General features: G+C 36.0%; 1 protein-coding gene across 1 annotated transcript in view; it reads left to right on the forward strand.

Annotated features, from left to right (window-relative positions):
• Positions 1 to 23277, forward strand: part of LOC149411993 (ATP-dependent RNA helicase DHX30-like) — a 29115-nt gene that overhangs the window by 410 nt on the left and 5428 nt on the right. Inside the window, exons 2-19 of the mRNA XM_089646282.1 lie at positions 672 to 801; positions 3849 to 4222; positions 4604 to 4638; positions 4816 to 5026; positions 5362 to 5582; positions 5869 to 5961; positions 6610 to 6648; positions 6830 to 6974; positions 8179 to 8389; positions 9838 to 9957; positions 12184 to 12338; positions 13418 to 13542; positions 15227 to 15410; positions 16584 to 16747; positions 17924 to 18077; positions 19393 to 19529; positions 20354 to 20542; positions 21906 to 22070. Of these exons, the coding sequence (XP_089502408.1) occupies positions 739 to 801; positions 3849 to 4222; positions 4604 to 4638; positions 4816 to 5026; positions 5362 to 5582; positions 5869 to 5961; positions 6610 to 6648; positions 6830 to 6974; positions 8179 to 8389; positions 9838 to 9957; positions 12184 to 12338; positions 13418 to 13542; positions 15227 to 15410; positions 16584 to 16747; positions 17924 to 18077; positions 19393 to 19529; positions 20354 to 20542; positions 21906 to 22070 (2785 nt within the window). The 5' untranslated portion in view covers positions 672 to 738. The remainder of the gene's footprint in view (positions 1 to 671; positions 802 to 3848; positions 4223 to 4603; positions 4639 to 4815; positions 5027 to 5361; positions 5583 to 5868; positions 5962 to 6609; positions 6649 to 6829; positions 6975 to 8178; positions 8390 to 9837; positions 9958 to 12183; positions 12339 to 13417; positions 13543 to 15226; positions 15411 to 16583; positions 16748 to 17923; positions 18078 to 19392; positions 19530 to 20353; positions 20543 to 21905; positions 22071 to 23277) is intronic.

The raw sequence follows: 23277 nt of genomic DNA on the forward strand, positions 1-23277 counted from the left end.
AGTTCGATGGTCCTAAGCCTAAGATTCTCGAGCAAATATTAATCAAATTGCCGCAGATTTAAAGTAGAATCGGATGGCGCACAGCGAAAATGTTGTATCGCCACACCAAGAGTTATATCTTATTTGGACTATCAGGTACATGGAAATCGATGGAAAAGGTTTTTTTGTTAGGGTAATAGAGCTGCATTAAAGATTTTTTTGCTATTTATGACTTAAATTCTAGATGTTTATGATTGAATCACCGAATTTGTAATACCTTTTAGGCACAGATTATAGAAATTACACTTCCTTTCGAATTTTGAGTAGAATTAAAAAATATTATACTTAATTACTATAATAAACAACTATTTACATGCACTAAATAGGCTATTAGGTTCTTAGTTTGGGTTCATGCATATTTAGATTGAAACGAAACTTTCACAAACGTCACTCCATACTTAAATCTAAAATGGTGGCACAAGGTCGTTTTATAACTCTCTTGACCATCTCTCCTGACATACATAGTTGTTTTTTATAGTTATTGAAAGTAGAGTTAGTTGAAACGAAGCGTAATTTCCATAATCTGTGCCTGTTAAAAGTGTGGCGGTTAGGTAAATATTTACCGTGTATATTTATTATGAGTTTGTTAAGATAATAAAACATTATATTTGGTTTCTTTACTTTATTTCCAGCTAGTGAAATCCCACCCCCAGCCGTGCTCAGTTTGTTCACAAAGAATTTAAACAGAAAGTACAGAAAATGACTTACTGCTGTAGATGGGCCACCTCCAAACAATTATTGTTCCAGTCTATGCCAGCTTTGGTAAAAAATAAGCTTGTTTTTTATTTTATTTATTTTTATTTAAGTACATAAAACAGGCATGGTGCCCAAAAATTTACGTATGTGGATGTTTAAATACATAATAATAACAATATGATAACAAAATTAACATAGAGGTATAGTCAAAAAAACTTCTTTGAAATATAATCAGGTAGAAATGCTAAGAACTTTTTTCCATAGGAAAGCTAATAGCTCAGAAATGCACCATATAATTTGTAAGGCAGATAGAAACAGTTCCATGCTAACTCAACACAGTGACTATTCGACACACTTTTAAAAAGTGATATAAAGTCATTAAAAACGATGAAATTTTTTTAATCTAACCTAACCTACTTAACCAGTTAATAAAGTTTTTGTTTCATCACTTTCCATGACTTTATATAACTTTTTAAAGATGTGATGAATTATCATTTTGATGATTTATCCGGTCACCGAGTCATTAATACTAAAAATTATAGGAAGCATATAATCAAAGATACAAATCAAATTGATGATTTAAGTAGAAAATGTTTGGCTTTTCCGGAAACTATAGAACATATTATATCGGGATGTTCTATATTAGCGCCGTCCGAGTATACATTTAGGCATAATCAAATTTTAAAAATAATTCACCTAAGTTTGGTAATTAAACATAACTTGATTGACTGCCGTAATATAGTACCATATTATGAATACGAACCAAATTCATTTTTAGAAAATGAATTTTATAAAATATATTATGACAAAACTATACTAACAGACTGAACGATTAGTCATAATAGACCCGATATTGTTTTACATGACAAAATTAAATAAATAACTTATATCATTGATGTCGCTATTCCAAATTCCTGTAGTATTCAAAAATCTGTTTCTGAAAAAATAAGAAAATACACAGATTTAGGAAATGAAATAAAAAGAATTTGGCATTCTCAGACTATAAAAAATCTTACCATTTGTTATTTCGGCTACTGGCATTATATCTAGCTCTCTCATTCAAAATTTAGGAGTTGTCAAAGAATTTATATATAAAAATGCAAAAATCAGTCATTTTAAATACATATAGGATTACGAAAGATTTTTTAAATATTTACATTAATGGATCAGTAGGATTTATAGGCCCTGTTAGGAGTTCTACCGAGCCGAACCCTCTGATATGAAAATATCTGGAGTCGGTGAATTATTTTCCCATTTGATGTCTGGTGATTTGACGTGTTGTTCGTGTATTGTTTTGTATTTATTATGCTTATATAATGCACTTACATAATGTGGATTGACTAGATGATCATTTGTGGAAAAGTGTGTGGAAGGGTTTAGTTTTTCCTATGGAGAAGATTTAACCCGGACATAAAGTCGAAAGAAAAATTTAAAGCTAAATATGCAGAAGTAAATGACAAATAAGAATGGGTAAAAGGTAAATACAAATATGTTCATAAACGATTTGTTTTTGTCACACCTGTACTGGTGAGACACTGATTAGGTACAATATTGCTTCTCTTTAAATAAAGGGCTTCATCACAATATTAGCTTAATATGATTAATGGTTATACGTTTTTTTTTAAGTGTTTAAATTGGTCATTAAAAATGTCTATTTTATTATTAGAGCCATGTATAATGTTATAATTTCTTAATGTTCGCAGTACAGGGGAGAATTATCCTGTATTTGTGTGGTAGGCTTTAATATAGAAAATGTCTTTCATCCTCCTTATAGATTTTCTTGATGGTATATTGATGTTAATTTGGGATAAAATGTTTGGTGTATCAACTGATGCATGTATAATTTTGTGTAGAAGCAGTACATCAGAAAGTTTATGTCTGGCTGTCAGTGAGTGTAGTTTATAGTGCAAAATTTGGTCATTATATGTTCCAAATTGACCAGATAAGCCTTCACGATAAGCAATTACATGGGTTAGTTTCCTTTGTATGGATTCAATCCCATAATTATGAACCTCATAATTGGGAGACCAAATTTTTGATGCATATTTGAGAATACTTCGCACAATTGATGTATATAATATTAAAATTAATTCTGTACTTTTAAAACAATTTGTGATTCTTAGCGTTAATCCTAATACTTGTGATGCACTTTTTGAAATTGTATCTACATGTTTATTGAAGCTAAGTGACAAGTCAAATGTCACGCCCAAGTCTTTTATTGAAGTTATGTTTAGTAAAGGGATATTGATAGTGTGATATGCGTTTGAGAATTTATTAACCCTCAGGATCCGACTAACTACAATAGCAGTTTCTGTGAAATCATGACTTCCTTCAGGTGCACTGCAATGTGCAGTGTGCAGAACTAGGTTTTACAAGTTTTTAACGCATTTTAATACTGTCCATGAAAATTCCTAAGTAAAATATTGATATTGTAGATATCTGTCAATTATTTCATATATAATTTTCAATATTATATTTGTCTTTGAGATATTTACAAAATATTACCCGGCTTCTAAGGGTTAATGTTCTTTGTGAATGAAATTACGACACATTTGTTTTCAATAAAATATAAATCATTTAGTGTGCACGATTCAAGAAGTGATGATAAGTCTTTTTGCAAATCGGTGCAATCTTCTAATGATGTAATATTTTTGTTCAACTTAAGGTCATCGGCAGACAGGAGATATTTTGATGTTTTTATTCTTAAAACTATGTCGTTGATAAAGAACAGCAAAGGTCCAAGATGCGAGTCCTGCGGAATTCCCGACTTGTTTTGTCTATATACTTTTATATTTTTTTAATACGTACATCTATTTGAATTTCATTTATATTTTCTTGATTTAATGAATGAATTATTGGAATTGAATCTTTGAAGTGGAAACTATCCCACTTCCCGAAATCAAATCTATATATATTTCTCTACAATAAATATATATTGCCTGTGACCGAAGCGCCCTTGGGTTTTAATTATTATAAAAGAAATGGATGTGGAAAATCAACATGATCCGATACCAAAGAGTGCCTTTATTTAACATAATATATAAAGTGTTAATACAAATAAAAAATTATCTCGATCTCTGGAATTTATAAATAACACAAGCTATTATTTTCAGACTTTCCAAAATGGCGCCACCTTTACCATAGTGCGAAACTTCAGCGTTAGCTCATCAAACCTGGAAAAAAGACCATCTGGAACCAGTTACAACCATCGCATCATCAGCGACTACCCGACCTTTGGAAGCGCTTTCAAATCAGACCAACTGCTCATACGATACCCCTCATTTCTATTGGATGTCCGGTATAACCACAGATACAGGTCAAACGATGAGAGACCGAGGAGAAGGGGTCTGCATGATGTGTTACCGGCTGAGGAAGATCCTTTTGCAATGGATCAGGACACCTTTGGTGATCCGATTGACACCAAGAAACCTAAACCGTCCAAAAGGGTTAAAGTTGATCCACAATTCACGACGTTCGATGAATCAAAGTATGTAAAGATTTATAAAATGTGTAACTTTAAAATTAATTTTTCAAATACAACTAAATTTTTTATTAAAACTGTTGAGAATAGACACAAGGGATATGGGCCATGAATACTACTGCAAATCGCATCTACTCATAGCGCTGCCCCGTTTTTGTTTCTACCTACATGTCAAACTCTGTATAGCTCATGATAGTCTGTGCAGTTTGGTCGTAACTCAGCGGCAGTCGTCATGCTTCTATTACATATCTCCCTTTGTTTCTTTCATCTATGGTCAGTAATAATATGCACTTATTGTGAAATCAGATATGATCAGCAGAATGCTGCCAGCTCATTAAATAATAATATTGAATCAGTTAAAACATAATCATAAACTTTTTTTTACAGATCTACCGAGTTTGACAGTGATCTATCATTAAAAGGTATGGTTTTGAAAATAATAATAATAAAATTATTGGCGTAATTAATTCAAAAAAGAAATCTTGATGAAGATACCTTAGGGGGCAAGAAATTGTCTTAAAAAGTTTCTCGTTTACCAGAGCTTAAGTATATTTCCAAACAACTTCATGTGTTACTGGTTTATTAATCTTTATTTTCAGATGAAGCCAAGATGTTTCTACTGTTCCCCCAACCAAAGTCTACCCTTAACAATCTTATTGGTATGCTGGGAAAAAAGTTCTATGAAATCACACACAAACAAGCCACCGTTCACAGTTTTGTTGGCAAAGGGATGAAACATAAAAAGGGACAGTTGGGACACTGGAACACTTCATACCATATGACTTGGCCGGAACAAATGGTGATCGAAGGGTCAGTTTCTTTACTACTTGCTACCCATGACTATTGTTTGACCAAAAATAAAAGACCTTCCTGTAGCGTCGTCCGCAATGATGCGCGGCGCGGCAAAGCACCGACGAATGCCAGCGAAAACTACTAATAAATTATGCTCTTTCTGTGCTTGGCAAGAAACAAGCGTCTGTGAGCACTTTCTTTTAATTCTTTTTTGAAACTAAAAATAGTTGTGTTCTTTGTGTGATGTAGATTCACCAGTTTGTACTACGAGTTTCTGGACACCGCGTACATCTATGCAATCAGAAGAAGTATAGTATAGTACTAAACATTCTAATCTATTTCATTTTATCTAGGAATGGCGTAACGAAGCAGGTATCACACCGCAAGGCGGCCGAGAAGGTGCTCCACTGGCTCTTCATGCGGAAGAACATTGATGAAAAGGGTCTCCCCGTATACGACAAGAACTACATCAATGAGATTAAGAGGGACCTCAACAGGCCGCTGGTGGTCAGTTTGGACAACAACGAGGTGGAGAGAATCACCGACCTGCTTACCACTTACAGGGCCAATGTTGGTGAGTACCTACTCTCAATTTATTAATTAGGCCTCCCCATATTATCATCCCGGCAAATGTTCTCTCGCCATTCACCTCCAGTCCTCGTCCTTCCTGTCTTGCTCCGATTCTCTTCCTCGGTCTGCCTCTGGGTTGCTTGGTCATAATTTTCGGCATCCTATCGTCTGACATTCTTTCTACATGACCAGCCCATTGCAGTCTTTAGGTTCTACAGAATCTTACAATGGTCTCCACAATACATATACAACAAAGATTTATTTTTTCAATATTTGCTTTTGTCTTTCAGAACCACTTTTGATGGAAGCGCACAATAAACTACAGAAGAATATTTTACCTCTCTCAGAAATGCCGTCTGATCTGAGTGAATTGGATGAAGAGCGTAAGTTATACATTTTTTTTCATTATCAAACATTCTAATTTCATTATCAAACATTCTAATTTCATTATCAAATATTCTAATTTCATTATCAAATATTCTAAATTAATTTTCAAACATTCTAATTTCGGTTGTTTTTGATGTGAAATAATATGCTTGCAATGATCTTTATTTTAACTGATTGTGGTAATAATTCGAGGGCTTAAAGGTCAAATAACATTATCTACAATAAATCCCCCCGCACCATCTATCAAATCTAGAAATATATTTTTATTTTGTTTTTGATGTTATAGATTATAAAAATTTTATTTTCAACTTTTGTTTAGTGATTTGAAATCTATGCGTACATCATGCATAAAAGAACCAATATTTTATTGAAGAAACATCATACATGAAATAAGAAAGGTCTCATCAATATTTTTTTTTTATTCTCAGTGTTTTTTTCATTGAAAATTTAAATTAGTATCTTTGGCAAAACAGCATCCGTCAAAATATTTCGTAATCGAATATAATAGGTACTTGCGCTTGCTGACAACGGATGATGCCTTTGTGTGGGAAGAGATTTAAGTCAAAAAACGTTTTCTACGAAAGAACATGCCAATTATTTTCTTTTTTTCCAAAAAAGTTTTTCACTTATTTTATTATTTACAGTGGAAATTGCTGCAAAGAATGTTCACACAATGAGTCTCGGTGAGTTAATTAAAATCATATTATTATTTGGATTCTTAGGGCTAGTCGTTTCACAAAACTTGAACGCCGGCATCACATTTGATGAATTGTTTCTGTGAATCAGCTGGCCCTTAGATCTATATCTTTAAAAATATTATATTCCATAAAATAAACACAAATTCAATTATTATCTTTATTGCAGCTTCCCAAACAGATTACCGAGATTACATCTTCTCCGTACCTCCGGAAGAGAAGGACAAATTTGAGATGGAAAAGAGAAATGCTCTTCTCCTGGCTAGGGTTATTAATGCCGATCCAGAGATGAAGCTCCCCATTACGCTGAGCAAGTGAGAACTTTTATTTATTTATTTGTGACTCACTGAAGTCCCCAGCTTTTGCGAAAGTTTTGGGTTTTTGAGTTTTTGCGAAATCTCATGTAGACAGCGACCTTCCTCTTGTTTTGAAGGGTTTTTTTTTATATAACTGTAGATTTGTAAAAAAATCAAATCCTGCCCGTCTGCCATGCGGCCACAAACCCGTCCGCCATGCGTGCCCCTTGTCTCAGACACTCTTCTTTATATAAACAGATTTAGACAGTATTCCACCACCTGTGATTAAACTGTTGAGTAGCTACTCGTTCACTAAATTTAATCATAGGACTAAAATGGCTCTAAAAACCGACATTTATTTGATCGGACCTCTCTTGTTTATTTTGTAAAAATCAGACGTAGACAGTGATCTTCCTCTTATTTTGAAGGTGAGGTGTGTAAAATTTCATCAGTCTTTGTATAAAACTATAGTTTTGTATAAAAATCATCTAGTCATCCACCTTGTTTCCGCCCGCCCGCCACAGACACTCTTCTTTATATATAATAGCTGAAGTCTCCGGCGTTGCCTGTGACCTTTTTCTTGTTTTTAATCTTGGAATAAAACTGTGGATTTGTATAAAAATCAAACACCACCCGCGCAGTATCTCTCATGCCACCGCCACAGACATTCTTCTTTACATAAATAGATTTTTTATATCATTGATGTAGACAAACGTGTGAAAAATTGAAGTTTCAAATTTTTGCTGATGACACTAAAATTTACAAAAATGTCACAAATATTAATTAAAAAATGTATGTACTCCAACCATGTAAATGTAAATGAAAAGAGATTGTTTATTTTTAGAATAAATTTTGACTAAATTATAATATTAAATTTTTGAAGAAAATATTAGCGATGAAAATTTGAAAAGAAAAATAAGAAAATGATACGGTCGCATCTAGGACTTGAACCCAGGTCATCATTCACAGTCGTACAATCAATTAAAAATGTGCAGTGAGAAAATGAAGATAATGTTGGTAGTTCTTATTCGTAGTATGCTAGAGTTAAATATGACCGAAGGAAATATGGTTCCATTAGCTCAGTTGGTAAAGCAGTGCCCTGACTAGGCGAAGGTCCTTAGTTTAGGTCCTAGATGCAATCATATCTTTTTCTGTTTCAAATTTTCATTTAAGAATCGAAAAGAGAATGTCAGCAACGTAACCCGGTCCTTATTTCTTCCAGAGATAAAATATTGGCCACGATCGCTGGCAATCGCGCCGTGGTGATCCGCGGCGCGCCCGGCTGCGGCAAGTCTACGCGCACGCCCTCGTACGTGCTGGATGCGGCTGCAGCAGAGGGCAAGGGTGCCGAGTGTTGCGTGCTGGTGTCGCAGCCCCGGCGCGTAGCAGCCCTAGCGTTGGCGAGCCGCGTGGCAGGGGAGCGAAGGGAAGAGGTAATTTCTTTTCATTCATTTCTATCAATTGTCTATTTTCACTTTCGAAAATTGGTGGAGTTCAGAGTCGGACGTTATTGAGCCAGTCGACAGCATCGGGAGTCACTTGGATCAAGGAAATTGAAGAAGGGGACATTCTTCTACGATGTGTTCTGTTGTTTGTATTATTATTATTTAATGAGCAGGCAACATTCTGCTGATACTCTCATATCTAATTTAACAACAAGTTAAACAGTAATTGAGTTCTAAATTTTAAAATAAGTTTAATCCTTTCTTCTGTCCAAATACGAATCCAATCGAGCTTGTTCTAGAAGTTTGTTCCATACATCTATTTGCAAGGAAGTGTTTTCTAGGATTGGATGCAAAAAGTGTTATGTTGATTTTTATTTTTTTATTGTCCTAGATTATTTATATTTTTGTTAATGGTGAAGTTTCGTTGGATGCCAGGGATTATAATTGACCTGGCATCCAGATAAAAGTCAACCCTTTCTCTACTTTTTTTTTAACATTAGTAATCTTAGTTCCTTGAGTCTATCTTCATATAGCCTGTCTTTCGAAGCTCTTGGTATTTTTGTAAATCGTCTCTGTACTCTCTTTATTAGATCTACACATATCCTTCGCAAAATATGGAACTCATATTCCGGTAGGTCTACTTTCACACAATTCAGAATCCTTTAGTCCCAATTTGTGCATCTTGTATGCATTGCGACTGTGACTGCACCGGATGCTGTTTAGTGAAGTCTTCCAAGGGAGATAGAACTCTGGCAGTACAATAGTTGGGTCTAAAACGAGGTGCTTGTTTTTCTCCTCCCAGCTCTGCCGCTATGTTCGTCACGACTCTTCAGAAGAGTGTCGTGACTGAAGCAGACTTTTGGCTTCAATCCAAAAGTGTTTCCCTAATATGAGGAGATTGGCTGGGAGGTTTATTAAGCCGAAATCAATAATTTAGAATATTTTTTCTTCTGTATTTGACATAGTAATCAAATATAAATTTTTTATTTCTATTTTCAACTTCATTTCTATTTACGAATTCAAGGTGTCTGAATTTCAATTTTGGACCCTACTTTTCAGAATTTAGTTTAACAGCTCTACAGAAGAAAGTTTTTTCTACAAAAGTTTTCAATTAATCTAAGGTCATCGTCCCACTGGTTCGGTATCAGTACTGAATCGACAAAAACCGGAGATCCTGCAAAGTAAAGTTCACTACGGTTTGCAGTGTGGGATTTTTCTGTGCCGGGTCTCCGGTTTTCGTCAATTCGGTACCGATACCAAGCTAGTGGGACGACGGGCTTAATTGTATTTCCTGCTTCCTTTAAAAATAAATTAACAGTCCGGCTTTGTTTTCTTGTTTAAATTTCCATAATTTTCCATAATTCTAAACAATTTAACTGTTTAACTGAATCCACCATAATATATATAACTCTGTAACAACTATGTTGTATTCTCAGATAGGCGACGTAATCGGCCATCAAGTTCGGCTGTCCACCAAGCTGCCCCGGGCCCCCGGTGGAGCCATCCTATACTGCACGGCTGGAGCCCTCCTCAGAAGGCTGGCATCGTCTCCGGAGGTAAATATAACTTCGACTGTCGATCTCATTAATGACAAAAATTAATTGACAATTATAAAAGGACAATATAAAGCTCCACGCAACAAATCAAAAAAGATGCTTCAATATTTCAATAATAACAACATCACCTGCTTGGAATGGTATGTACATATTAACCCTTTCAGACCGTATGTATATTTTTTTATTATTATTTAATGAGCAGGCAGTATTCTGCTGATGCGCTCATATCTGATTCACAATAAGTTTAACAGTAATTGAGTTTTTTTAAATTTAAAATAAGTTAATCCTTTTTCTCTCCAAATGAGAATTCAATCGAGATTTAAATTGGTTTATATTAGTAGAATCGATGACATGTTGTGGAAGTTTGTTCTATACATCCGCTACTCTATTTGCAAGGTTTATATTAGTAGAATCGATGACATGCTGTGGAAGTTTGTTCCATGCATCCACTACTCTATTTGCAAGGTTTATATTAGTAGAATCGATGACATGTTGTGGAAGTTTGTTCCATGCATCCACTACTCTATTTGCAAGGTTTATATTAGTAGAATCGATGACATGTTGTGGAAGTTTGTTCCATGCATCCACTACTCTATTTGCAAGGTTTATATTAGTAGAATCGATGACATGTTGTGGAAGTTTGTTCCATGCATCCACTACTCTATTTGCAAGGTTTATATTAGTAGAATCGATGACATGTTGTGGAAGTTTGTTCCGTGCATCCACTACTCTATTTGCAAGGTTTATATTAGTAGAATCGATGACATGTTGTGGAAGTTTGTTCCATGCATCCACTACTCTATTTGCAAGGTTTATATTAGTAGAATCGATGACACGTTGTTGAAGTTTGTTCCATGCATCCACTACTCTATTTGCAAGGTTTATATTAGTAGAATCGATGACACGTTGTTGAAGTTTGTTCCATGCATCCACTACTCTATTTGCAAGGTTTATATTAGTAGAATCTATGACATGTTGTGGAAGTTTGTTCCATGCATCCACTACTCTATTTGCAAGGTTTATATTAGTAGAATCGATGACATGTTGTGGAAGTTTGTTCCGTGCATCCACTACTCTATTTGCAAGGTTTATATTAGTAGAATCGATGACATGTTGTGGAAGTTTGTTCCGTGCATCCACTACTCTATTTGCAAGGTTTATATTAGTAGAATCGATGACATGTTGTGGAAGTTTGTTCCATGCATCCACTACTCTATTTGCAAGGTTTATATTAGTAGAATCGATGACATGTTGTGGAAGTTTGTTCCATGCATACACTACTCTATTTGCAAGTAAGTGTTTCCTAGAAGTGGATACAAAAGGTTTTCTATAAAACTTTTTTCAGTGTCCACGGAGATTTATATTTTTGTTGATGGTGATATTTGTAAAGACGTAGATTTCAGAATTTTTTCTCACTGTTTTTGTGCGTGTTCTTTGTTTTTATGTATTCGTTCAGGCGGTAGAATTGTTTATATTTTGAAAGGTGATTTTTGTGTTTAATCACGACCAAATTTTTTCTCTCGATTTTTTATTTTAATGTTGGTTTTGAGGGTATTTTTCAAATTTAAAAAAATTACAACATACATATATGTTTGGTATACAGTGGATGTTTCATTTTATGTGAAACACGCCCTAATGTTCTTTCAAATGATATTAGCAATAACTTCTAAATTATTGAAAAAAAAGTTTGAAATAACAAACCAATTATTGTTATCGAGCATTACATATGTTATACTACTGCCAATTTTAATTCAGGTCTGAAAGTGTTAAGAATTCTCTATAATAAGAAATTCTATGCATTAATCTCTAAATAGTATAAAATAAAGTCTAAAACTTGTCTGTTTGTGTGCTTAGTTCATCTAAACTACGCACCAGATTTTGATAGGGTTTTCATTATCATGTAGAGAATTCCTTCTGGAAGGTTTATATTTATAGAATATAGAGAAAAGTTGATGTTTTGTAATAAAGTCGTGAAAAAATATTTTATAGCTCTTACATCGCTAATGCTGGCTAAACCTTATGAGATACATGAAAATAATGTACTACAGAATTGTATATCTTAAGAAGACCTACAGAAAAGTCTGGGACGGTATATGTCTTTCTCCTGAGGATAACACCCAGCAACTCCTGAGTGCACATCAGCTAGTTAATAGATTGTTTGTGCCCAATTTGTAAAGTTTGGATTAAATTCAATGTCTGTAATGTATGACTTTTGTTTCTTTCCAGCTGCTGGGCTGCTCCCACCTGATCCTGGATGAGGCACACGAAAGGTCGGCGGACTCTGACGCCGTCATGACGCTGGCCAAGAGGGCCATGGTGCTCAACCCCCGCCTCAAGGTCATCGTCATGAGCGCTACGCTAGATGTGGAGCTGTTCAGCAAGTATGTATTAAAACATACAACTGAATTACACTACCAAACAAGCAAAACTTTACTCTGTGCAGAAATGGCCGATCCGTTTGGTAGATTCCCCTCTCTTAACAAATGTATTGCAGACTTTTCAGCACAGACGTCAGATGTGAATGCTGTCCTTGTTGTAAAGGTATTTCAATGGAATATGCTCCGAGGAACTATCAATAGCCTCCATGTTCGAGGCGTAAGACTCTCGACAAGCAATCCGGAGGTCGCGGGTTCAAATCCCCGCCAGTAAATTTTATTTGATTAATTTGTGTTACTTAGTATATTTGCGGCATGTTCCTGAGTGAAAGATACTCCCAGTGTCGGTCTGGTGTAAGACCACCACTTACTACATTGTATTGAGACTATGAGAATTAAAACCTTTCTTGAAATGGCTTTGGCCATGTTGGTGACCAGATCTGAATAGCTAGGCACTTCCCCACATTCCTCTTCCCCATCTCCTTCCCTATATCCTTCCCACTACCTTCAGCTTCACAACATACCCAACTTGGGGATGCCATAGTCCCACTGACTCCAGACGGTTGGGAGCAGTTGATGATTGAAAGATGACATAGGCCCTGAGGGAAATTATTTTCTTCAGGGCCTCCTGTGTGGAGTTAATATAAAAAAAAAAAAAAATAAAAAAAAGTTGGGACTCTTTTGCAATGTTCAGATAAAAAAAAAATTAACATTGATCAGCGGTGCACGGCCAGGAAGGCTCCATGATAACTCAACATCATGCAATTCAACACACCTTTTAAAAGTGATAAAGTCATTGAAAGCGATGAAACTAGCCTAGTTTTTGTTTTATCACTTTTCATAATTTTTTTCATTTTTTAAAGGTGAGTTGAACTGTCATTTGGTCTTCTGTCGGGAAACACACCAAACAAGCGCCCAACGTTTATGCACGGCTGACATTTGTCACACACGTTAGCGTGTCGCTTCTACTTTTCATTTTGTCTTCAACAGCTCGGCTGTGGAATGATTTGCCAGCACGATTTCCCTCACAACCTCCCGTGTGGATTTTATTTATAAATAAAATGAACTAAAACTGTTTTTTCTAGATACTTCGACGACTGCCCCATCCTGGACATTCCTGGCTTCACGTTTCCAGTGACAAGTCATTATCTGGAAGATTTCGGCAACAAACTTAACCTGACTAGAACTTTTGAAAACAGCAAAAATGCAGGTACAGTCAAATGTTGAATTCAATATTTTTATAGTGAAAAATTGTAATATTTGAAAATTGAAGATAATAGTCACATAAGGACCTCAGCTTTGCCGGGGCTAATTCGCCCATATCAACATCGGTCATATGAAATTGTATCATACTTCGACTAAGAACTACCAGCATTTTCTTCATTTCTAGAGCAAAGTCCCGGAAAAGCTAAGGTCCTGGGTTCAATTCCTAAATGCGACTGAATATTTTTGTGATTTTTCTCTTTCACATTTTTTCATTTGCGAGTTGTTAATATTATCTTCAATGATTGAAATATTAATTAAAAATTTAATTTCATAATATTCATTGCTTCAAATGGCTTTGGCCGTGTTAGGTGACCAGATCTGAATAGCTAGGCACTTCCCCACATTCCTCTTCCCCATATCCTTCCCACTACCTTCAGCTTCACAACATACCCAAATTGGGGATGCCATAGTCCCACTGATTCCAGACGGTTGGGAGCAGTTGGGACTCTTGTGAAATTTCTTTCTAAGTTCATCACATACATCCATTTACATCCATTTTATATAAGTTTTTGATCACGCCGTGTCTTCCTCAGGCATCACCGACTTCTTCTACTATTCGCTTCCACTTTATATAATCTCCTTAAGGCTAAGGACTCACGGAGTGATTTTTACCCGCGTCCGCTGCGGTGGCGGAATGGAGTTTTATTTTCAAAACTCACGAGACCGCTCTTTTTTGCGGTGACGCAGCCGCCGCGGTCGCGGTTATCGCCCGCAATCTTGGCGGTTGATTATCGCAAGACGGGCGGTTGCAAGACTGAGTTCCACTAACTCGCCCGCCAACCGATCGCAGAGCGCGCGGGGGCAACCCGCCGCGGCCGCGGGACCGCGGCCGCGCCGCCGGTACAAGATGACCACGGGTGCAGCGGGCCCCGCAAACAATCGCACACGCCGCGGGCGTAAAACGCGTCGTGAAATGTGCTTTAATTTTTTACATACATATCTGCATTCTACAGAGGCTGCGGGCCCGCAACCGCGGCGGGCGCGGGTAAAAATCGCTCCGTGAGTCCTTAGCCTAAAACCCTCTCTTTCTTCATCTCATACACCTTATTTCACCATAAATAAGTATTTTATTTATTTATTTATTTTTTTATAATATAATATTGATAACATTTTATGATTTTGACTGTCCAACTAGGAAGGATTCCCGTTTCAGGACAGTCAAATTTACAAGTTTCAAGTTATCCTAGATTATTATTTATTTCACTTGATCATGCCATGTCTTTCTTGGGCGTCCAACTTCTTTTACCATTCAAGCATACATTCTCCTTACATATCTTTCGTCATTCATCACATACGTTTTTCATTTTACCTTGGGTGTCCCCGACTTTTTCCACCCTACACAACTGTACAGCATATTGTTATGTATTGTTAAAAAAACTACACTATATCGACTTTAATTCGACTATGTATCTCATTCCAGTGCTCATTCCAGTGTAGAAATAATAATGTTAAGTCTTCTTCGGCGTCACCGATTTCTTCTATCACTCAAACCACTCTAAACACTCCTGGCACTAATAAGAACAAACTTTGAAATTTTCAGCTAAATCCGTCCATTATTTTTGAGTCTATAGGGCAAACACTTACAGATATTGCTTTTTATTTATGTAGATATTGCTTTGCTTTTACAGAGGGCAGAGCCTATGTGGAAACCAATGAGTTTACTGAAGTTGTAAAGTGGGTGGACAAGACAAAGCCCGACGGAGCCATACTGTGCTTCCTACCGGGCTGGCAGGAGATCAGGAAGGTGCGGGACAACCTTGAGTACCATTTCTCCAAGAGCGGGAAACACGTCATATTGCCGGTGCATTCCAGGTACCCTCCACAGGAAACATACCTGCTTACATTATTACCACCGTGTAGAAAACATTACCCTCCCTCTTTCTACCCTCCCTCTGTCTTTATTTTTATCTACACACCAAATACATAAAATAACATACTACAATTCGAAATCCACTGGAAATCAAAAATCAATTTCGAATCAACAAATTCCCACGTAATTCAAAATTTTATTAAAAAAAAAAAAAAAAAATATGCCGAATATCAACTTTCTCGTAAGCCCTTTCAAATCCGGGTAGTATCTTAGGAGTAAATTCGTATTAATACGAATTATTCCTTTATTTTCGCAGCCGATTACCGTCGCGGCCGGCTCTTTAAATTCAGAAATTTTAAACAAATTCATAAAAATGCGATATATTTACGCGTAAATCGAAATTTCGAGGCTGAGTTTCGTCACGGCCGACCCCTTAAATTCAGATATTTGGTGTAAATTCGTAAAACTACGACATATTTCCGCGTAACATGTATTTTCTCAGCCCTTCAAACTCGGATATTCGAAATAAATTGGAAACAATATGACATTCCAGTTTAAATCGATTGAGATTTACAAAATAATAATACTAATTAGGACGATGTATAAACACGTAAAAATACATTTTTAGCGTTTTACCACCATGGCTTTTTTTTAGATTCAGATTTACAAAATTTTATGATTTTCGTGCGCATACAAAAATAAATTTCAAATTACGAATTAACGAATCCCAAATTAAAAAACCATTTTGTATAAATGTATATTTTTTTGCGGAAATTTTCGAATTACGCGTTTTTTGAATTATCGGTTTTATTTTATAGTTCTAGTGTACTTCTGCTCGCATTTACGCACAGCGGAGCTCTGACTTCACACCAAATATATAAATTATATGTTTGCTCTGAGGAAGGAACGATTGTTCCGAAACCGATCGGCGTTAATAAAATATATTAGTAGTTCTAACAAAGTAGTACTGTTTCATTTAAACATAAATTTCCTTACTTTCCAACTTTCCTCTTCCCCATCTCCTACCTTTCCCCACTACTTTAAGCCTCTTTGTTTCTATTGGCTATGGCCACAATGCATCATCCGGTTTCATCCCCTTTGTATTAATTTTAATTTGAAGATCAAGAATATAATAAATATAATTTTGTAATATTGTTTTATTTTATCTATTCAAGATTATCGAATGAAGATCAGAAGAAAATATTCACAAAGCCACCGGAGGGAGTCCGTAAAATCATCCTGGCAACTAATATAGCAGAGACAAGTATTACCATAAACGATGTATCTTACGTCATAGACTCCGGAGTGCACAAGGAGCATAGACTAATGGACAAAAAGGGTAAGTTCAAATTACTAATATTTCTAATGTCATAGAATCCAAACTAAATGAATGATTTCCATTTTCTTTAAAGCTCTATTTGCAAAACAAAAATTGATTAAACTGGGATGGCTGGGCAAGAAGGCATATATGATGGAAGATAGCCAACTGCATGAAAAACAAGTGCTGACCAAATTTAACTCATTTTGAGAAAATTTTTCATCAAATTTTTCCCAAATTTAACAATATCAGACCACCAAAATTAACGCTTTTTGACGATTTTAGAGCTGTTTTTGCATTACAGTAGCACCTCTTTAATTCGAAATCCACGGGACATCAAATTTCGAATTAACAAATTCCCACGTAATTCGAAATTTTATGAAAAAAAAAATGGCGAAAACCGGGTTCCTCGGCTGCCCCTTCAAATTCGGCTTGTATCTTTGGAGAAAATTAGTAATAATATGAATTATTGTAAAAATCCAGTATAATTCGAATTTTTGCAGCAGATTGCCCTTCAAGTTCAGTTATTCAAAGTAAATTTGTAAAAATACTTCACATTTCTGCCTAAAATAAATAAATTCGAAAAAATATGACATTCCAGTGTAAATCGATTCAGATTTAAAAATAATAATACTAATTAAGACAATGTATAAATAACCATGTAAAAATATATTTTTCGTCATTTTACCGCCACGGCTGTCTTTCAGATTTAGATATACAAAATTTTATGATTTATTTGGCATTAGTAGATTTTTTTGAATAAAAAAAAAAATTGTACGAAAATATTTTCCCGGGATATTTTTTTGACCAAAATTTCGAATTATGCGATTTTTAAATTATCGGGGTTCGAATTAACGGGGTTCTACTGTATTTGACAAGATTTCACAGAAATTTACCAAAATTGACAATATTTTACATAATTTGAGCATATCTAAAGATATTTGAGCAAATTTGACAATATCAGATCATTTTAGTTAATTTTCAGCCATACTTATATCAAGTTTAACATTATTTGATAATTTTTTTAATTTTCCGCCATAATTTACAATATTTCACTTCTTTTGAAGGTCTTTGACAAGATTTTTTGACATTTAACCAAATTTGATTGAATCTAACTAATGGTGCTATCTTCTATCAAACTTGCCATGCCATCATCCCAAGGTTTGAGTTATCCTAATGTGTATTTATTTGTGCCAGGCATCTCCTCGTTGGACAACGATTGGATATCGAAGGCGAGTGTGGCCCAGCGCAGGGGCAGAGCCGGCCGAGTGAAGCCGGGGGAGTGCTTCCACCTCTACACCAAGAGCAAGCAGGAGTCCTTCGTTGAGAATCCCATCCCTGAGATATTACGGTAATTACATACAAGTATTAACTAACCAACCACACAACCAGCCTTGGAACACACCCCTTGCTTCATTCACATTCATGCATCATCTCATGTAATACTGTTACGATTCCTGACTCTGGACATGACCCTACTCAAGTTAACTACGATTTCTTCTTCTATCATTTAGTTTTGCTTCATATATTCTCCTTACACTCTTTTCTCCATTCAACCGCTGTACATGTTGAAACCATTTAAGCCTCCCTCGCATTCATTCCAGATCTTCAACGCTTGTAACGCCGTCAAACATGGTTTTACAACACATCCATCTCAGGGAACGTATTTCAGTTCTTGATCTCGAACAAAAGTGTTTTTATTTCAAACTAATATACAAGTTAAATTTTTCTTGCAATTTGGGAGGCGGGTATGGGTACTGTCACCCCGGGAACCTTTCATTGGATAACCAAAACCTCTGCCATAGGTTACCCCAAGTAGTGCACTACGTTTAGTGAATTAGCAGGGTTGCCCCAAATGCATTGAGGGAGACCCTTCGACGTCTCCGGTCTCGACCCATCGCCTAACACCTCGGAGTGGGTTCATACGTCCATCTCTCCTGGATACCCTGACTCCCAGATTTCTAGCCACCCCTCAGAACGTCTTCTCCTTTTTTATTTTATTTTATTAGGAACATTAACAGGTTTATAACATAACATGCATAGAGAGAGAGAAAAAATAAGTAAAAGAATTAGGTTACAACCCAATAACCAATGTTCACATCATGCAATAAAGATAAAGAAGGTTAAAAAGCAATAAACAAACAAAGAAAACAAAGAAAGGTTAAAACAAAGAAATGTTAAAAACAAGGAAATAATAAGAGAAAATGTATATATATACACGTATAAACACATACATACATATATATATACATACACATGCATATACACATATAAATACATACATACACACATACATATACATAGTTGTATACATACATACGCATACATACATACATACATACACACACGTACGTACGTACATTTGATATTAAATACAAATAATATGTAAGAGTGATAATGAATAAATGATGAATGTAATGTATTAAACTTCCTTTACTTCCTTTACTTAACCTTTAGTGACTTGAGGTCAAAGTAGGGTCGACGGCATCGGGAGTCACTTGGTTCAGCACAGATGTGCTATATGGCAATTAACCGATGAAGGGAACATTTCTTATCTATGGACATTCTCTTACTTGTGTTGTTTTAAATGTCTACATTCACAGATTAGAATACTTTCTTATTTATCATGCAATAATATGACGTTATAACATATTTGGTACTTCCAGTGTCCCGCTTGAGAAGACAGTGATGGACTGCAAGACCTACAGCGTGAACGAGAAGGCTGCGGATTTCCTCGGCCAATTCCCTCAGGCTCCCAGCGCTGAGGCCATAGGCATTGCAGTCAGCGATCTGATCAATATGGGTAAGTTGGGACACGTATTGTTGATAGCGAGACAGTCTTCATAGCTTCCGTAAGCACTCGGGCCATAGACCAGTTGTGCTATGTCACATTCCTTGACAAAAGATCCGTCACTTATGTAAATAATAAATAAATATATTTGGCCCAATAACGATCGTTGAACATTCCAGCTTGTTTTAAATTGGTTCCGATACTCTGAACTTTCAAATTTTGTTACTTGTTTTATTTCTTGGAGGTATTCTTCGAATAAGTTGAGAATGTTATTTGAAAAACCAACGATTTCTAACATTCGCCTCAGTGGTTGAGTGGTTATGATCCTTAGCGTGTTCAAATCCCGCCGTGCGCAAACTAATTTTATTTGATTAATTTGTTTTATTTCGCAATTTGTTTATTCAACAGAACATTTGCTGAACATTCTAGAGTGGCAGATACTTTCAGTATCGCCCTGGAAAGACCTTGACCTCAACCCTGGAAGACCACCATTCAGAATCGAAACATTGCTTGAAATGGCTTTAGCCGTGTTTGGTGACCAGATTTGAATTATTATTTTTTTAAATGCAAAAACCGCACAAGAGTCCCAACTTTCTGGAACCAGTGAGACTATGGCATTCACGATTGGGGTATGTTGTGAGACTGAAAGTAGGGAGAGGGGAAGGAGATGAGGAAGAGGAAGGTGGGGAAGTATCTGGCTACTGACTTCCTACATGGTGTAGGGGCAAGGCTCTCGACTAGCAATCCGTAGTTTGTGTAATTGGTGTTTTGTCGATTTGTCATCAACGCCCAGCACTAGTTATTATTACTTGTACTGAATATAATGTTTATTACAGGTGCTCTGGATGAGAAAGAGCAGCTCACGGCCCTGGGCAGGAGGATAGCCCCCTTCACCACCCACCCCAAGATCTCCAAGGCCCTGGTCCACGCCACCATCTTCAAGGTGGCCAGCCCGGTCATCGACCTATCCACCATCCTGTCCAACAACATAGACCTGTTCTCTTGCAGCTCAGAGGAGATTGCTTGTATGTACACATTATTTTAAACTATGGTCCGTCAAGAAAGCCTAGAAATTTAATAAAACTGAAGTAAAATACATCTATCTAACTATCTATATAAATAAAAATGTAAATGTTCTTTTGCTCAAAATCTTAAATCTCCGAAAGTTCTTCACCAATTGTTTTGATATTTTGACACAACGTTGCATTCGAATACGCGTCTGTTTTTATATACCTTTATTATATCGATGACACCTGTGACAGGTAAAAACATCCTTTAAAAAGTAAGCAGCGCCATCTGTTGGACGTAAAAGAAAAACGCGCTATTGTTTCTCTATCTGCACAGACAGACTGAGTCACAGCTAGTAGTACAGTAGAACCTCGTTAATTCGAAATTTTATGAAGAAAAAAAAATATGACGCCGAAAATGGAGTTCCGCGGCCGCCCTTTCAAATTCGGTTAGTATCTTTGGAGTAAATTCGTAATAATACGAATTATTCCCGTGTAAATCGAATTTTCGCAGCAGATTACCGCCGCTGTCGGCCCTTCAAGTTCAGTTATTCAAAGTAAATTCGTAAAAATACCACACATTTTCGCGGAAATCAAATTTGTGCCACCGATTACTGTCACGGTTGGCCCTTTAAATTCGGATATTCGAAGAAAATTTGTAAAAATATAATATGTTTCTGAGTAAATCGAGATTACGCTGCCGATTTCCGTCGCGGCCGGCCCTTCAAACTCAGATATTCGAAATAAATTGGAAAAAAATATGACATTCCAGTGTAAATCGATTGAGATTTACAAAATAATAATACTAATCAGGACGATATATAACCACGTAAAAATACATTTCTCGGTGTTTTACCGCCACGGCTGTCTTTTAGATTCAGATTACGAAATTTTATTATTTATTTTCGCATAAATCGAATTTTTTATGATTACAACTAAAAACTTTCGTGCGCGGACAAAAATATATTTCGAATTACGTGAATTTGGAATTAATTGTAAAGAAGACGATATTAATAAATCTAAACCTCATATGATATAGTAGGAGACACAGAAAAATAAAAAGATATGTTTTCGTTAGTGGAGAAGGTTTCATAGATGCTAGGGCAACAATGTCTAGATAAAATTTGGAAGTCTCAATCAAGTCACCCCTTCAAGTTGGAGGTATTATAACTATTCTTCAATATTTGCTGCAACGGATTCTGTTTAATGAGTTAAACGTCTACCGAGGGAGAAAGAAATTGGGAGTGTTCTTTTGATGTGTATTTATTAAACTCCAGTTATAATATATGACCGCCCTGACAAAAACCGATTGTTGAATTGTTACGAACTAAAGTGATGCACACCATGTTGCGGTGTTTAATTGAATAATCTCTGTTTACAGCGGTGCGGAGGACCAAAGAGGAGCACCACCCCACCTCCGACCACCTAGCCCTCTACTGGCTCTCCCAGAAGTACCAGGAGATCAGGGAGAAGAAGGGGTGGAGAGAGGCCGACTTCTTCTGCAGGAAGATACGTGCCAGGAGGGAGAGAATGAACTCTGTTTATGGTAAATTTTTCTCCCCGTGTCCTATTCGTCCGGGGACCAATCACACTGACAAGGCGCTTTTAGGAGCCCTGTGTAGTTGTTTCTCCCAACTTTGCCTGCAGTAACTCACTGAATTTATTTCCTGTAGAATTGCTCTCAAAATTTTCAGTGGAAGTCGATCTTCTGGAATTCTTAATACAAAGTCACCTAAATTATGGCTTTTCTATAGCAGAGGTTCAATATTAAAGCCCTTTCGGATTCTTATTCAATCCCATTTTGTAAATCCTGCCACTCCTTTTAGAGATCTCATGTAGGCTGCTTGTACCCTGCATTATCTATACATACGTATCGACTGTGTTATGGTAAAACCCTTCAAGCCACCTTTTTTGGGAATGTTCCTTTTCATTGGTTTCACATTTCACTAAAAACTATATTTATGTGAAAATATTTTTTTTTTATTTCGAGAAAACCGTAGAACTGTTCAATCCTCAAATTTCTCATAAATAGAATTGCAATATTTTCCATCAAATTTTGAAAAACATAACACGGTGTAAATAAAGAACAGTGTCTGTGGCGGCGTGGCTTTTTTATTAAATACAAATCATTTTTACATTTTTATTCCAAGATTGATAAAATTTTGCACACATGACCTTCAAAACAAGAAGAACCTTTTTTAATATTATTTAGTTTTAGTTATTATTATGCTAGTGATTGTTTTAAGACGAATTTTAGGGAACAGGGAAGTAAATTAAATTTAGTGCCTAATGTAAATTAAAAATAAAATAATTGCAGAACTTAATATGATAACATTATTGAATTTGATTTGTGTTTATTTTTTGAATATTTAAAGCACGTAGGCCGTCGAGTTATAGGAGTATGTAAGGGCGAAGACTCACCTTGAATTCAGCAGTAGGATCAGCCGCCCTAGCTACTAGCAAGCGGACTCTCACCCCGCACTGATGCAGGACTGCCCAATCTGCAGAAGAAATACAAAAAAATTAAAACAATCCACAGAGATATATACGAGTAGGCATTAGTTTTATGGACTGTCGTTCAGGATCAATATTAAATGTCTTTAACGGTGTTTGGTATCCAGGTTTGAATAACCCGCCCAACCTCTTCTTATTCTCAACCTCACATTATACCCCAATTGGGAATGCCGTAGTCCCATTGGCTTCATAAAGTAAGGGCGCTTGTGTGGTAATTAGTATCATCACTAGCAAACGGA

Source organism: Hesperophylax consimilis, chromosome 24 (genome assembly GCF_061612785.1).
Source record: "Hesperophylax consimilis isolate HC1 chromosome 24, BYU_Hcon_1.0, whole genome shotgun sequence".
In the NCBI taxonomy this organism is placed as follows: Eukaryota; Metazoa; Arthropoda; class Insecta; order Trichoptera; family Limnephilidae; genus Hesperophylax; species Hesperophylax consimilis.